The sequence below is a fragment of the Peromyscus californicus genome, unplaced genomic scaffold (genome assembly GCF_007827085.1).
Source record: "Peromyscus californicus insignis strain IS unplaced genomic scaffold, ASM782708v3 Scaffold_6__1_contigs__length_162567912, whole genome shotgun sequence".
NCBI lineage: Eukaryota > Metazoa > Chordata > Mammalia > Rodentia > Cricetidae > Peromyscus > Peromyscus californicus.
This window is the reverse complement of record NW_026294584.1, coordinates 54,922,460-54,937,708: the sequence shown is the minus strand read 5'-3', so window position 1 is coordinate 54,937,708 and position 15,249 is coordinate 54,922,460. Positions and strand designations below refer to the sequence as shown.

Below are 15,249 nucleotides of genomic sequence, written 5' to 3'. Positions count from 1 at the left end.
TTGGCCATCATTCTCAAATTTTCCCTTCTCTAGTTCTTCTTCCTTCCTTTGAAAGTTTTTTTGTTGTAGGTTTGTATGATTTGTGTTTATGGGTGAGCGTGCTGGCCACTGTGCCATGGAACGCTTATGAAGAACAAAGGACATTATCAAGTGTTGGTCCTTGACGTCTACCAGTTTAAGAGAACATCCACAGTTGTTCACTACTTCACACACCCAGCTAGTTTGTTCAAGAACTTCTAGGGAGACTTCTATCTCTGGCTCCTGTCTCACTGTAGAAGCACTGGGATCACAAATGTGTACTACCATTTCTGGCTTTATGGGTTCTTAGGATTCAAAGCCAGGTCCTCACACCTGTGTGGCAAGCACATTACACACTGAGGTAACGCTCCAGTCCTTCCTTTCCTTTTTAAGTCAATGCATAGTAAGAACTCATAAAAATCTCAATAATGGTTCGTTGAGAGAATAATGTAAGAAATTTGGGTTACTTTGCTGACTTTGACGAGGATTTTGGTGGCAAGACACAGTAATACATGGAGAAGCTTGTAAGAATTTTATTTAACCACTGTCATGGATATTCCAGTCAATTTTACTTAGAGAAAAATTGCATTGGTTTTCAGAGATACAAGAGGCTTCCATTAGCTCACAAACACGGTACGATAAGTGTGAAACCTGTCTCCACTGATGGGCACCACTGCCACATCATTAGGGCAGATGTTTCTTTCCTTAATAATTTCAACCACTATTGCAAATTTGACAGTTTCTGGAAGAGATGAAGACAAAGACAATCTCTCAGACACTTTAGGGTTCTCCTTTTTTCCTGCCAGGACCAGGTAACTGCCTCCTGGCATTTAGTTTCCTCAAATCATTTGCAAATCAATATCCTATTTAGTCTTTCTTACCCAAAGCTTTCTACAGCTTTAGAACCCAGGAATTGTCCTCATGGGCTTCCTTTCCACCCACCACCTTGCCTTTCTACTCTTCCACATGGAAGTTCTGCGGCCATATTTGTTTCTAATGTTTTCTCTTTGGCAGGTAGTTCTTTTTACTTACGGTGGACTGTAAAGTCCCAGTAGAAGGTTATTCCATAATCATTACAGAGGCAACGGGTTTGGTTATAGCTGAAGCTACCGTCCATTGGGATAGGACTTACAAGGTAAGCTTTGACCTGGTGGGGAGAGATGGCCTACTGTTAGTCCAGAAAATGGGAAGATGAGGACAATACAAGAGAGGAAATAGCTGAGATAGATTAGTGACACATAGACTTTATATTCATCATTGTATTATCATTCCACAGGCTTTCCCTCTTCACACCTTCAGACTCATGCCTGAGAAGTCTGAGTATAAGATTCAGGAGGATGTAAGTGAATCCACCAGGCAAGGAGATTAAGCCTACTGTGGCTATCTCCTGGGGGACGGTTTGCTTTTGGTATCAGCTACAGTTCTCGGAAATGACTTGGGTGAGTTTTTACTCTGGGACCCAGTGAGATGGCAGCCCAGCTCTTTAAATGTACATGCTGAGACAAGGCTTTGTGAGAATGATGGCCAAACCCCAGCTGTGGCTCCTTCTAATTCTACGACAATTCTCTCTCTCTCTCTCTCTCTCTCTCTCTCTCTCTCTCTCTCTCTCTCTTTCTTTCTTTTTTGCGTTTTTTTGCTAGTTAATTTTTTATTATTAAAAAATTTTCTATTCATTTTACATACCAGCCACAGATGCCCCTCCCTTCTCTCCTCCCACCCTCAACCTTCCCCCAATCCTTCCCCCCCATCCCCACCTCCTCCAAGGCAAGGCCTCTCCTGGGGAGTCAGCAGAAGGGCCAATTTCCTTGCTTTTCAAACTTAAGAGTGCCTGTCAACATAAGACCTCAGATAATTGGACATAGCAACTCCTGTTTCTGGGACCTAACATAGGAGTTTTGTCTTAGGGATGGTCTACCCAGAAGGACCTGTGAATAGAATTTGGTAAGTGTGAAAATGATGGGGAAAATGCCTTTCAATGAGATTTAACACCCTGTTAGTAGCATGGGGATGCGGACATCTTAGAGAGAGTTCCATTCTGGTATTGAGAGAAGGCCTTGTTTCCTTTTCATTATATTTGCCACAAGATCTCTTCATGAGTTAAATTTTTAGAAATTGTGTGAGTAAAACAATGAATCAGAGTCCAGTGAATGTGCCTACACATTACCTGTGGTACAAAGTCAAAGGTCATCCCAGTACTTCCTTCTTTAAGTTGAGCCAGCCACAACTATCCCAGACAGTGTCTTTATAAGGTGAATTTAACTTTGCTTGCATTTCATATGTGTTAGATTTGGGAGTCATCCCTTAATAAACACATAGATTACTGTATTGGGTAATTTTATCATCATTATTAAAAATGGTAGTTTCTCATGTAATGAAGTGTACATTTTGCCCTTAGAAGAAGTTTTCTGTTAAGTAAGTTATAGACTTAATGAGATCAGGAAAATGGTCTGTTGCACAAAGATGCTGAAGATCGTGGTTCATCACAAGTTCTCTCCAGTCCTAAAGAACTATTTGGTCCTTATGTTCAAGCATATAATCACAGGTATATGCTATTCTGTTTTAATTCTAAAATGAATAAATGTTAGCCCAAGACTAATTGTTGTTAAATGTTCAGTTGGAAAACATTGAAATTACTATAAAAAAGAGGGTTTACAATGTTCAATCATAAAAAGAAATATATTCCTCAAATTTTTTAGAATATAAATATACTTTATAGTTATAGTCATATGTTGATCCTCTCTCACACCCCACCTCAGAAAACTCTAAATAAAAATAAATTGTTTGGTGGGCTGGAGAGATGGTTCAGTGGCTAAGAGCTTTTGCTACTTTTGTAGAGGATCCAGGTTCAGTTCTTAGCACCCAAACGGCAGCTCACAAACACCTGAGACCTCAGTTTCAGGGTATCCAGCTTCCTCTTCTGGCCTCTACAGGCACCAGGCACATGCATGGTACATAAAACACTCATGCACACACACAAAAAATCTTTAAAAATTGTTTGGTGCAGGATGGGATGGCTATAGTCTATATCTGTAATCCCAATACTTGAAAATCTGATGCAGGAGGACCAGGGAAACCATCTACTTTGAGCTCATAATGAGTTTGAGGCTAGCCAGAGCAAAATAACGAGGCTGCTCAAAACAAACTGATGAAATTTCCTATTACACAAATCTTGGTTGAAAAACAGTTACTATTTAAGGTATTTTTACTCCTTTTGCTTCTCCTCAGGAGGGCTTCTTTTTTTTTTTATAAGTTCACTCTTTTGTATTAGAAGCATGATTCTTAAAATCAGAAATTTATTCACTATAATATCACATGCCATTTTATTGAGCTCAACACAATTATTACATTAACTTTTTAAGGGTACAAATAGACTTTCATTGTTTGTCATCACCAGAAACTATCTTTATTACAGAAGTCTTTTTTGTATTCCTTGTATAAACATTTTTCTCAACATCATCTGTGATTATGACTAACAAAACACAAATTGCAAAACTAGGAATCAACCTTCATCCTGCACCCACATTAGCAAGCATAGTTCATGTTCTTGTCTTGCAAACAGAGAAAAATTGGTAAAGGCCATGATATATGTTTGCAATATGTCCAAGAATCTTTCTTTAATCAGGATGAGGCTATTTCTTGATTATATTATAATGAATGGTCTTCTCCTGGTACTATTTTGTTTCTTAATTTGATCATTGTTCTTGAGTTCTCACTTGAAGTAAGAAAGTCATGCTGTAGGGAAGTGTAGCATAATGCTGTGTTCTATCTTCAGGTTGTTCAGGGTATAGAGCTGGGAACCCCCTTCTGTAGACCCTGGGGATTTGATCTTGTCAGGTCAGGAGGCAGAGGAAGGCCAAGAGGAAAGCAGGCTCAGCTTGGGGTATTATTGGAGAAGAAGAACCAGCTTACCCATGTTCTCTTCTTACCTTTGCTCTAACCTATGGCTGTGGTTGCAGGATGTTCTTATGAAAACCCTGTTCCCAAAAGCCCTTATCAAAATCCAGTCATGCTTAGGACCCTGGAGGAAACACCACCAGTTTTCCTCCTCTTTCTTTCTCACTCTTTTACTTCCTAGACTCCTCTGGACTGGGGTTTCTTCATCTGTGAAATGGGAATCATCACCTGCTACAAGTTCTTAACATTGTTCTGAGATTCAGGTAACAAAACATGTATGAGGATTTTCTTTTATTATTTTTATCATGCAGTATTAACGTAAAAGATGAGTTCAATCATATTTATAACTCAGGAATCAGTTTTTGACTTGGAGTCACTGTCCCATGCATCTACTTACCACCAAACATTCATAATATTCTGTCTCAAGTCCAAGTTTCACAGTGATCTCCTCACCTGCCGCTGCAGATTTTGGAACGTCTAAAAAAAATTTAAGTGATTTTCGAATAATTCTAGGAAGAGAAAAACAGGGCACAGAGATCAGAGACCTGCACACACAAAAAAAGCATCAAGCTGGAAGGAGGCATGGGAACAGAGCAACGGTGGGAGTTATATAGCTTGAACCAACAGCTGAGCATCAAAATCCTCAGGAGTCTTTGTGTGTTGGCTGGTTTGAATGTTTACCTTTGTTTAATTAAGCAACAGACATATTGTTTAAAATGGAGCATCTTTTTTTTCCAGTTTCAAATAACAAATTTTAAAGTAGAAAACTATCTACTGTCTCATGCCATCTCCTAACAACTTACAGCAGTAGTTCTCAACCTGTGAGCCATGACCCCTTTGAGGAGTTGGATGACCCTTTCACAGGAGTCACGCAAGACTATCAGAAACCCCAGGTATTTACATTACAATTCGTAACAGTAGTAAAATTACAGTTATGAAGAGGCAACAAAGATAATTTTACAGCTGTTGGGGAAGGGTCACCAACACATGAGGAGCTGTACTAAAGGGCTATAGCATTAGGAAGGTTGAGAACCACTGCCATACAGTTTATTTGCTCCTTGTCTACTGAACGGAATGAAAGAGTCAAGTCATCCATAGGAGAGAACTTCATATCCACAGAATTATGTAAACAACTCACACTGGAGGAGTTCATAGATCTTCCTTGAAGATCTTCCTTTATGATTTCTGGATATAGCCTAAGAATGTATTATCTATTTAGGTTTACAGGAAATCTGTACATATTGTAATTGTGAACACATCACAGCTGAGAAAAAGAACCTGAGATGAAGCAAAGAGGCAAATGTTCCTCTCTAGTCAACAAAGGCTGTTCAGGGCCAAGGGGGTTGCTTCTTCTTTATAAAGAAACTTGGCTAAGGTCCTTTGTTGGTGAGTGGGGTAGAAAAAAATTCTTAGACAGCATTATTCATAGCTCCGTTTCCTAGGGCAAAACATGTTACACTTTAATTCTTGTACCAACTGCTCTAGGACTTGTTCCTAGGAAAGATACATGAAGACCAGGTGTCTTCAAAATTTCTGTTTTGTGAATGAGTTTAGGGTTGGTAGGATGGCCAGATTAGCTATAGCAGTTAACCATGCCAGTTTTTTTCCTTAGGATAAGGGTTCCATACAAGGTAGGTATTCAATAATAAACAGGAGAGTTGTTGACCAGCTGCGATGACCTAGTCACCTTAATCATAAAGCTTATTTCAACATGGGCTTCCCTCTGGCCCAGGAAGAAAGCCATCTGAACTGGAACTTCAGGGCTTCTCAGGATGCTTGCATCAGAGCTACTTAAAACCTTGACATTTCCACTGGGATAAGACATTTGGCCAAGTTTCCCAGAGCACCCAAAGGCTCATAATCCATAAAGCCAGCAGCCTAGGCTGCTGCAAATGTAGAGATCTCCAGTTTAATTGGGTAACTCTGCTTCCCCACCCCCGACAGCATCTGGCTTCATTTCTTACTTCATTCTACTCCTTCAACTTTTCCACTTTTTTCAAACATGGACTCTTTAGTGTGACTAAAGGTCCTAGTGTTTGTCTTCTGGTTTTATCATAGGAATGATATCTATGATGCTTGTTTGGCTAGCTCAACCTGAGACTATGGGTCAGTGACAAAAGCTCTCACTCTCAGTGAGGACTGCCAGAGACATCTGAAGCGATTGCTAGAACTCACAGACTTTTTTTTTTACCTTTTTGAGGTAAACTGAGTAAAATTCTGAACAGTGAGTAGATCAAAGAGAGTAAAACTAATTTTTTATAGAAAACTCATATACAGTGGGGGCTTTATTTCTTAGGCAAGCCTATACACCCAGAGGAAATGTGAAGGCAATGTATGAAGCCTACTAAGAGAATGGAACCTGTCACGAGGTTCATGCAAGCTTCCAAGGCTAGAGATCTTTGCAGTCTAAAAATCTACAGAAAAATGTGTGCAGGCTTCCAGGTCAGGAGGGGAAGCCCCTCCATGGCTTTCCTGCAAAAGAAAAGAAGGGTTTGACTCACGTGCTATCTTCAGCCTTGTTGATTCCCAGCTGAAGGCACAGGACCAGGAAGAGGGTGGCAGCACTGAACCGGCGCAAGAGGCTGTGCATGGTGGAGAAAACAGGACACCAGAGCAGTAGGGTCATTGGTGCTCAGCACAGGTTTTTATATACGGATCAAGGAAGCAGCAAAGCTGGCAGGTAGGTCCATGAAGTGAATCGCTTAATCATTCGCTGTACTCACGATCCTTCCTTGTTGAGAAGTTTGTTTTTTCTATGGAATAAATATCATCATTCAATTAAATTGTTGGAATATACGTGATCGAACTTCCTTGTTTTCTCCACATCAGAAATCTTTAAAGGCTCTTTCTTGGCTTACAGGCATGTTTTTCTTCTTTCTCATTTACTTCTCTGTCCTGTTCCTTACCTTAAGTCACTGCTGGTTTGGTCTTGGCAGGCAGTGAACATTTGGGGTGGCAGGTCCCAAGCCATAGCTGTACAACACATTCACTTGATGATTTTGTAGTTAATTTAAAGGGAGAGGCCACTAAAAAGATGTCTTAGACTTCTAATATGATCAGGCATAGTTACCCAGAAGCTACTACCAATATAGCTGAGAGAACTAGGGAAGGGCTGAGCTCTCTGGATGATGGAGAAGTATAACCATAGTACCTGATGACATGGTGATGTTTGTGATTGTTAAGCCCTTCTGTGCTTCAGAAGCAATAGTAAGCTTTCCAGATGCTCAAAGTTTCTAGGATAGAATGATGCTTTCATTGTACAGAAGTCATTTACACAGTTACATCCCCAAATCAGACCGTACAGCATTCAAATGACCAGTCACTTTCCACACTTGTTTTATAGTAGAAGGCATGAAGGAAGACCATGATAAGGACTCCCTTCATTGTATCAGAACCTGAACTGTACAGAGACATTCTGGCACATGAATTTCTCCCCATGGAATGATAGGAGACTTACTCTTCCTTACATATCTCCACTGTCTTTACTAACTCAAAGCTATTGTTTAACCTAAAATTTATTCTTAAGAGTTTTTTTTTCATCTGTTGAATGACAAGAGCCCAGGATAATCCTTGTCATTGTCATTGGATATCCTTGTCATTGGATAAATATGGAAATCATCTATCTAAGACTAATCTACGGATTCTACTATGGCGAGTGTTGAGAAATTAAAGTCTAGTTGTATGTTCACAGTGGATGAATTTTTTAAATTCCCCTGCCTGCTTGTTTATTCTTGTGCTAACCTCTCCATTCTCTGAAGCTGGACAGAAATCACTCCTCACTTGACTTGTAGCTGCAGCCACATACTTTCTTCTCTGGCTCAAGAGTGATGGTTTTATTCTACCTTGACCCGGTCTCAGTGACCCTCCTTCATAAATAACTTTTCAGGTTTTAACTTTCTTTACAGCAAATTATTTTCTTGTTTACTTGAGTCATCTCTACCAGAGGATCATCATAGCTAATATTAACCAAGGAAATGGGCCAAAGAATCTAGACCATGCCCACATAGGAAATCTAGAAATAGCTCTTTGCTGTATCATAACCCTCTTCAAAGGTACATCTCTGTCCTTAAGTGTGTATCTGTGGCACCTTTGATAAACTATGGATCAGGAAAGACAGATGGAAATGAATTCAGAGCATCTATAGAGGGCAAAGAGATCATTTTATAAACCAACAGAGACTTATGACATTCATAGCCCTTTAAAATATGTAACAAAAAGTAATTGCCATATTAGCATTGGCTGGTGTGATTATTTTATGAGTCCATTTGACTAGGCACAGTACTCAGTAATATAGACTTTGCTTTGAAGGCATTAAAAAAAAAAAACAATGTGAATTGACCACCATCAAAATTTCAGGAGAGATTACCTTCTACAATGTGGGTGTACTTCATCTTGTTCATTCAAAGTGTTATGAGAAAAGACTGGGTCCCTCTGAGGAAAACAAATTCTTTGCAGATCATCTTCAATTGGAGCTGTATTGGTGTTCCCATGCCCCCAGTGCCTGTCCATCCTGCAGATTTTACGTAAGCCAATCCTTCAATGCTTGAGCCGCTTTTTCACTCTCCTCTCTCCCCTTCCTCTTTATTGTATTCTCCTCTCCTATCTCTCTTCTTTTTCCTCCTTTTTTCTCCTCTCCTCCCCTCTCCTCCCATCCCCTGCCCTCTGTATTCTGTTCCTCTGGATGGTTCTAACACAGGTGGTGTTGGTATTTTGGAAAAGACACTAAGAAGGAGAACACTTGCTTAAGTATTTGGGTGAAATTAGGATCTATATCCGTGATCAATTTCAGATAGGAACAGAAAACAATGAAGGAGATACATCTCTTAGGCTCACTGCATTGAATGCCATTATTATCAGGCTTCAGTCTGTTTCCACTTCATCTTAATCCTTAAAGAATTCATGCATAAAACAGAAAACTGCTTATTGAATATAATTTTGAGAGGGTTTATAGAGTCTAGTTTAGCTTTGTATTAGATTAAAAATTCAGAATTAAGGAAGTGGTGGTACATGACTTTAATCCCAGCCCTGGGGAGGCAGAGGCAGGTAGATCTCTGAGTTTGAGGCCAGCCAGGTCTACAGAGTGAATTCCAAGACAGCCAGGGCTACAACAGAGAAATCCTGTCTCAAAAAAAAATCAGGACTATATGGTCACATGTTTGTCAAGGGTATTATGTCAATCCGTCATGGCTACAAAATAAAGGAACACAGTGAGATTATTTATGGTTCATCAGTAATTCCATAACTCCCACATTTCACCCAATAATCCCACCTAAATGTTTGGTTAGAGGGTTCCTGGGTGTTTTAGCTTGATTTAAAGGTTGACAAACATTAGTTAAATATGATGACTTCAGCAGCAATGGGGTTTGTTCTGGAAACTGATCTTGCTTGTGCACCAATGAGCCCCACACAGCGAGCATTAGATCACTGTTAACGTTTCCTCAGTTGCCACACTAACTGCACTGTCAGGGGTGGAGAAACAGAACCCTTCACATGCTGCAGCAGGGTCTTTCCCTACTCATTTCCCCTGGATTTAGCTTACAATCAGAGAGCTGGTAAACACATCTGCAAACCCCCCTGTGTCTGTGTTCCATTTGTTCTTTAGCAGACAGAGTGCCAGGTTTCATGGAGTTGAATGTATTTCAGAAGGTCAATATAATTCTTTGTCTTTTTTAAACTCCATTTCATTGTATTAATTCTTTCATAGTGAACACATAAAAGAATGGATTTAACTCTGACATTTTAGATCCATATGTATCATTGTAAGTTGCTCATATGCACTCCCTGTTACTCTTTCTCTTGCTCTCTTCTCCCCTTCTAGTGGGTATGTTTCCTCCCCACAAATAATTCCCCCTTTTTTTCTGGTTTTATAACACACACACACACACACACACACACACACACACACACACACACACACACTCACTCACACATATACATGCTAACCGGCTTTTTTTCAGTTCTATAGATGATACATAACAACATTTTCAGAATATAATTTATGACAAAAGTTAATGATAATGTCACCCTCTTGCCAATATTTTTTTTCATTTTTCTTTATTAAGAAATTTTCTACTCACTCTACATACCACCCACATATCCCACCTCTTCCCTCCTCCCAGCCCCCAGTCCTCCCTCCCAAGCAACCCCACATCCCCATATCTCCCAAATCAAGGTCTCCCATGGGAAGTCATCTTGCCAATATTATTATTGAGAAGCCCTGTCTGGCAGATAGCTCTTAGTGGGCAAGTATGAACCAAACCTGTCACGCTGCTATAAGCCACGAACAACCCAATAGGTTTAAAAGACTAAGTGGATCTAACAAACAGATAAAAACCAGACTATAAATGACTCAAGAGGCTTCTAGGAGGGATGCACACTGGCATAAAGGGAAGGGATGAAGGACTAAGGTGAAGCTTGTCTCAGGCTAAATTTACAAAGCAAAAGGTGACATTAAATCCAACAGGGCCATGAGGAACCAGATAAAGATTGGCTCCCAGAGGGAATTACAGAAGGCAGCACACATGAGGATTGGGTGTAGGCATGACAATGTTCTAAACATTCTCTGTGAAGTCTCTCGCTACATCCTAGTAGCAATATTATGTAGAAGGTTTCTATTTTTATTGCGCTTTACAAATGAGCTACCCGAAGCACAAGAAAGGCAAATTCCCAGCACAATTTATAAGACAGTAACTAAAGGAGCCAAACTTGGGGTCAGGTTTTGTGCAATCTGAAACTTTTCATTGACAATACTAAGCAGCCTCTTTCAGAGGCAGGATCCAAACGGACAAATATAAAATATAGAGGATGTTGAAAGAGGCACCAGCAAGTGAGAAACCTTGAAGTTTCACATTAACTCAGAAGAGTAATACACATTGTGAATCGTGTCAGATGTTGAACTCAGGAAATCTGATTCCACAGCTGGAGTGTTGACTCTCTACATTGCCTGTTCATGAGAATGAGATCCAGTGTTTGTTACTGGAAAAACTGGGCTTCAAGATCCCTAGTCTCATACCAGAGTCCATGTCCTTATAGTATTTGCCTATCTTGTTCTTGATGAAGCAATATATATACATACATACACAAATAATTTTATCACATCTATTTTCTCTCCTCCTTCCCTCCCTCCCTTCCTCTTCCTCACTCTCCCTCCCTCCTTCCCTCTCTCCCTCCCCTCTCTTTTTTCTGTCTGTGCCTGTGATAATGTGTACATGATGGTTAGAGGGCAACTTGTGGGTGATAGTCTGTTCTCTCCTTCCATCATGTGGATCCTGGAGATTGTACACAGGTCCTCAGATTTGGTAGCAAGACCCTTTACCTGTTGAGTTGTCTCACCAGCCTTTGCAATAATACATACGTTGAGAAAGGGATATTGGATTTTCTGATGCCTGCTTATAACCCCAGGATCTGAGAGGTGGAGGCAGGGGAATAAGGAGTTCAAGGTCATCCTTAGCCATATAGTGAGTTCAAGGCCAGGCTATGCTCCATGAGACCCTGTCTCAAAAACAAAAAAATGAATATATAATGTTTAGAAAGGGAAACACACACAGGTTTTAATAACTTGTTCATATCATCCAGCCAAAAGTAACAAGGGTTCTATTGAAGCCTGTGTAGAAGTGAATCTGGATTTGGCACTTAACACTCACGACTATTTCCTCTTAGCTAGTGAGACTGTGAAGGGTACAGGACTCACACAGGGGCATTTAACTCACACTGAGGATGCAGTGAGATGTGTAGCACAGGGGCTTTACTTTTGAAGTGTTGCAATGTGAATCAGCAGTCTGAGAAAAACATGAATATGACTGTGTATGTGTGTGTTTGTGTGTCATGTGCATACTCATGTGCACACAACAATATATTAGCTGCCTTCATGGATTAATCCTAAAATTGTAGTGACTTAATACAATAGAAGTTCACTTGTAGCTTCCATTAAATCTCTTAAAAGGCACCCCAGCTCTTAGAAACAAGGATGGCTAGTCCCATTTTTAAGGTCACTCTGGGCATTAGAATCTTATTAAAAGGAGGAGGTTAGAATGGAGGATAACAGAGGGTGTGCTGTTTACTTTTATTTTTGTCCTCGTGGCAAAATTGACTTAGGGAAAGAGAAGTTGATTTTGGCTCACAGTCTGAGGGCACAGTGGGAAGGCTTGCTGGCAGGAGGGCAGCTCTCACATGGCATCTACGTTCGGAAGCAGAGATGAAGTCTGCTGCTCAGCTCACTTTCTCATTTTTGTTCAGTCTTGGGCCCCAGACCATGGCAGATTACAGCCTACTTTCAGGGTGGGAACGCTCACCTCAATTAACCCAATCTAGAAGCTCCCTCTTAAACATTCCTGCCGAACTGATAAATCAACATTAATCATTGCAAACGACAATTTTATGATCAATACTCCAAAGTGACATGCCATTTACCCTTGTTTGTCCAATGGACATTGTGTTGTCCATGGCCACCTTGAACTGTGAGGCCATGGACTCAGGGCAAGGGAAATAGCTTTGGAGAAGGTTCTATGTCATGGCACAAATATAACATGCATATCTTCGTTTTTAGGAGATAACATCAAAATGCCTCACCAATATTTTATATTGTCAACCCTTTAGCCTTGGTGTTTAATTCATTCTCCCCCTCTATGTATGTAATGTATGTATGTATGTATGTATGTGTGTGTATGTATATATGTATGTGTATGTGAGTATGTATGTATGTATGTATGTGTATGTGTGTATTATGTATGCATATGTAGGACAGAGGTAGACAGACACCCAGTGTTGTCTTCTTCAGTTGCCTTCGACTTTGTATTTTGAGGCAGGGTCTCTCATCACAATTTGAGCTCTTTGATTGGGTTAAGCTGGTTGCCCAGAAAGTTCCAGTGACCCATCTGTCTCCAAACTCAAGCGCAAGCACCACATTCAGCTCTTATGTGGCTGCTGGGGAGATAAACTCAGGCCTTTGTGATTACATGGCAAACACTTCACCTGCTGAGTCATCTCCCAGCCCCTCTTAATCTTTCTGATCAGGGGTTTTCTCTTTGATTTATAGTGAGTTTATCTTGATTTTACTTGTAGTTTTTGTGATTACTAATGGCACTTACTCTTTTGATTTCTTTTCTACATATTGTATATTCCACTTTCTGAATAATCTTACCTATTTTCAGTTGGCTTGTTAGTCTTTTATTATTAATTGTGGGCTTTTCTTACCTATTCTTGGCATAAGTCTTTCTGCATATTACTAATTCCACTGTCTTGTTTTGTTCTCTTCTGATATCGTCTCTTTGTGAATACAGTTCTCAATTTTAATGTTTACATTCATTTACCCTTTCCTTTATCACTAGTGTTTTCTATACTGACATTTACTATGTCAATTATGTACTCTTTGAATAACTATAATTTTATAATAATTACTTATGACAGCTGAGACCTGATACAGTAGTTCTTTCATGTTGCTTTTTTCTTTAAGATTCTCTTATTTTATGCTTTTTTTGATTTTGTGCGTCCCATGTCTCTTGAAAAAAAAGCTTAAAAATTCTGCAAAGAAAAAGCTGGTATTTTGTCAGGATCACAATGACTTTGTAGAAAGTTTACTGCTTTTCTAAATGAGGCTACCGCTACCGAGCCCTTCATGTTCCAGCTCTTCTGTTGTTGAAAACATAGCAACAAAGTGCCATGTTGGAAGTGGAGAGCAAACTGCCACCAGACACTAACCCTGCTGGTTCCTTAGCCTCGGACTTCTAAAGCTCTAAAGCTGTGACAAAGAGCTGTGTGGAAGTTAGAGGACAACGTTTAGAAGTTGGTTATCTTCTTTCACCATGTGGATCACAAGGACTGAATTGCAATTGTCAGGCTTAATGGCAAGTACTCTTACATGCTGAACCATCTCACTGGTTAAAAACTGTTATACATGCACATTGATATAGTTTAGATGTCAAGTATCTTCTAAAGGCTCACACATTGAAGGCTTGATTTTCAACCTCCAAAAACTACCAGACAAATAAAACATTTTTCCTTATAAAGGTAGTTGCATTTGGTGTTTGTTGTAGTGACACAAACACATACATTTTGTTACAACTGTGCACTCCATTTATTTCAGTGATACACAGGTAGTTCTGCTACGATGTGTCATATATATTACTAAAAATTAGTGTGCTATGTAAAATCTCATAGCAAAACCCATATACCCCACAAAGTAGTAGGTTTCTATATGCGTATTAAAATCTAGTTTATAGGCTAGCTAAAATAAATGCAATCTTAAAAAATAAAGGTCTTGAATGATGGTATTCTGCCTGGGTAGATAATACTGCTCCCAGTAGTCATGAGTTTTTAAACCAAAACTCCATATGAGTCGTTTGACAGTCAGTCCTGAGAGGCTTACAAAACCATACAAGTTATCGCCATTGCTTTTAGTGGCCTACTAGAACTAGATGGTGAGACCCCACTGGTGAAAACACTACACACTACACACTACACACACTACAGGACATAAGGAAATCAAACCAACTGAACTAGATACTTCCTCCCTGATGGCTAGTGTTCATAGTGTCAGAAGGTCCTATGCAGGGTATTGAGGGAGAAAAGCCATCAGAAGTCATGCAACTGTGGCCCCTGCATTCTATAACACAGAAAGACCTACTAGACAAAACATTCTGGGGGTTACCAATCTCTTTCTGATTGAATTTGTAGCCAGATCCATGAGATAGAATATATGCCAGGGACTGGAGGAATCTACAATGGATGTTTTATTAAATGGACATGTAATGAACCTGCCTTCTAAATATTTACATTTATACCCATAGACTAGTACTATTTCAGCCTTGGTCAGGGAAGCTTCTTTTGCAATGGGCCACAGTAAAGCCGAGACTCATAACTGATCAAAGTGTAAAGAACAAGTAACTGTTGAGTGCTCAGCCCTAATAGGACATCTGTGTCCTCCTTCTAAGGCCCAGGGAACATGATGGAATAGGTGTTGGGAAGACTGTGGGAGCCAGACGATAGGGAGCAGCGCCATGACATGCTGTCTTCTGGACATGACGTGGCCATTGAAGTCGTGACTACAGCAGCTGTGATCACCTGCACAGGAACACAGACAACAAGACGTAATTGGAAGGGGGCTAGGTCAGAATAAGATCAGGATCAGCAGGAGTGGATAAAATGGGGTATTGGGACTGGTGAATATGATCGCAATCAATTTTATGCATGTATGGAATAGTCAAAAATAAAAATAATGACAAAATGGAAGAAAAACCCACATGGCTTCTGAAGAAAATAGGATTAAAGGTACAGTTGTAAGTTTTTTTTCTGTTACAACTAAACTAAAAAATAATAGTAGGATGCTATCCATGTTAGGTG

At 39.9% G+C, this 15,249-nt stretch overlaps 1 protein-coding gene and 1 long non-coding RNA gene across 2 annotated transcripts in view; both read right to left on the bottom strand.

Annotated features, from left to right (window-relative positions):
- Positions 1–635: 635 nt before the first annotated feature.
- LOC128098375 (prolactin-inducible protein homolog) lies at positions 636–6,921 on the bottom strand. The gene is made up of 4 exons (XM_052719400.1): positions 6,414–6,921; positions 4,310–4,421; positions 1,051–1,165; positions 636–760 (listed from the first exon to the last, which is right to left on the bottom strand). The coding sequence occupies exons 1-4, from the start codon at positions 6,536–6,538 to the stop codon at positions 636–638; spliced, it is 477 nt and encodes a 158-aa protein (XP_052575360.1). The 5' UTR covers positions 6,539–6,921.
- A 4,181-nt stretch (positions 6,922–11,102) lies between these two features.
- The window catches only part of LOC128100028 (uncharacterized), a 60,675-nt gene continuing 56,528 nt past the window's right edge, over positions 11,103–15,249 (bottom strand). Inside the window, exon 4 of the long non-coding RNA XR_008214644.1 lies at positions 11,103–14,970. This is a non-coding gene — a long non-coding RNA (uncharacterized LOC128100028). The remainder of the gene's footprint in view (positions 14,971–15,249) is intronic.

What these genes read in the sequence shown, in the direction of transcription:
- LOC128098375 (XM_052719400.1), bottom strand. Translation starts at nt 6,538, where the DNA reads ATGACCCTACTGCTCTGGTGTCCTGTTTTCTCCACCATGCACAGCCTC. An exon ending in AACAAGGCTGAAGATAGCAC is followed by an intron (nt 4,422 to 6,413) that starts GTGAGTCAAACC and finishes TTCTCTTCCTAG; the next exon opens with AATTATTCGAAAATCACTTA. An exon ending in CTGGGACTTTACAGTCCACC is followed by an intron (nt 761 to 1,050) that starts GTAAGTAAAAAG and finishes CATCTCTTCCAG; the next exon opens with AAACTGTCAAATTTGCAATA.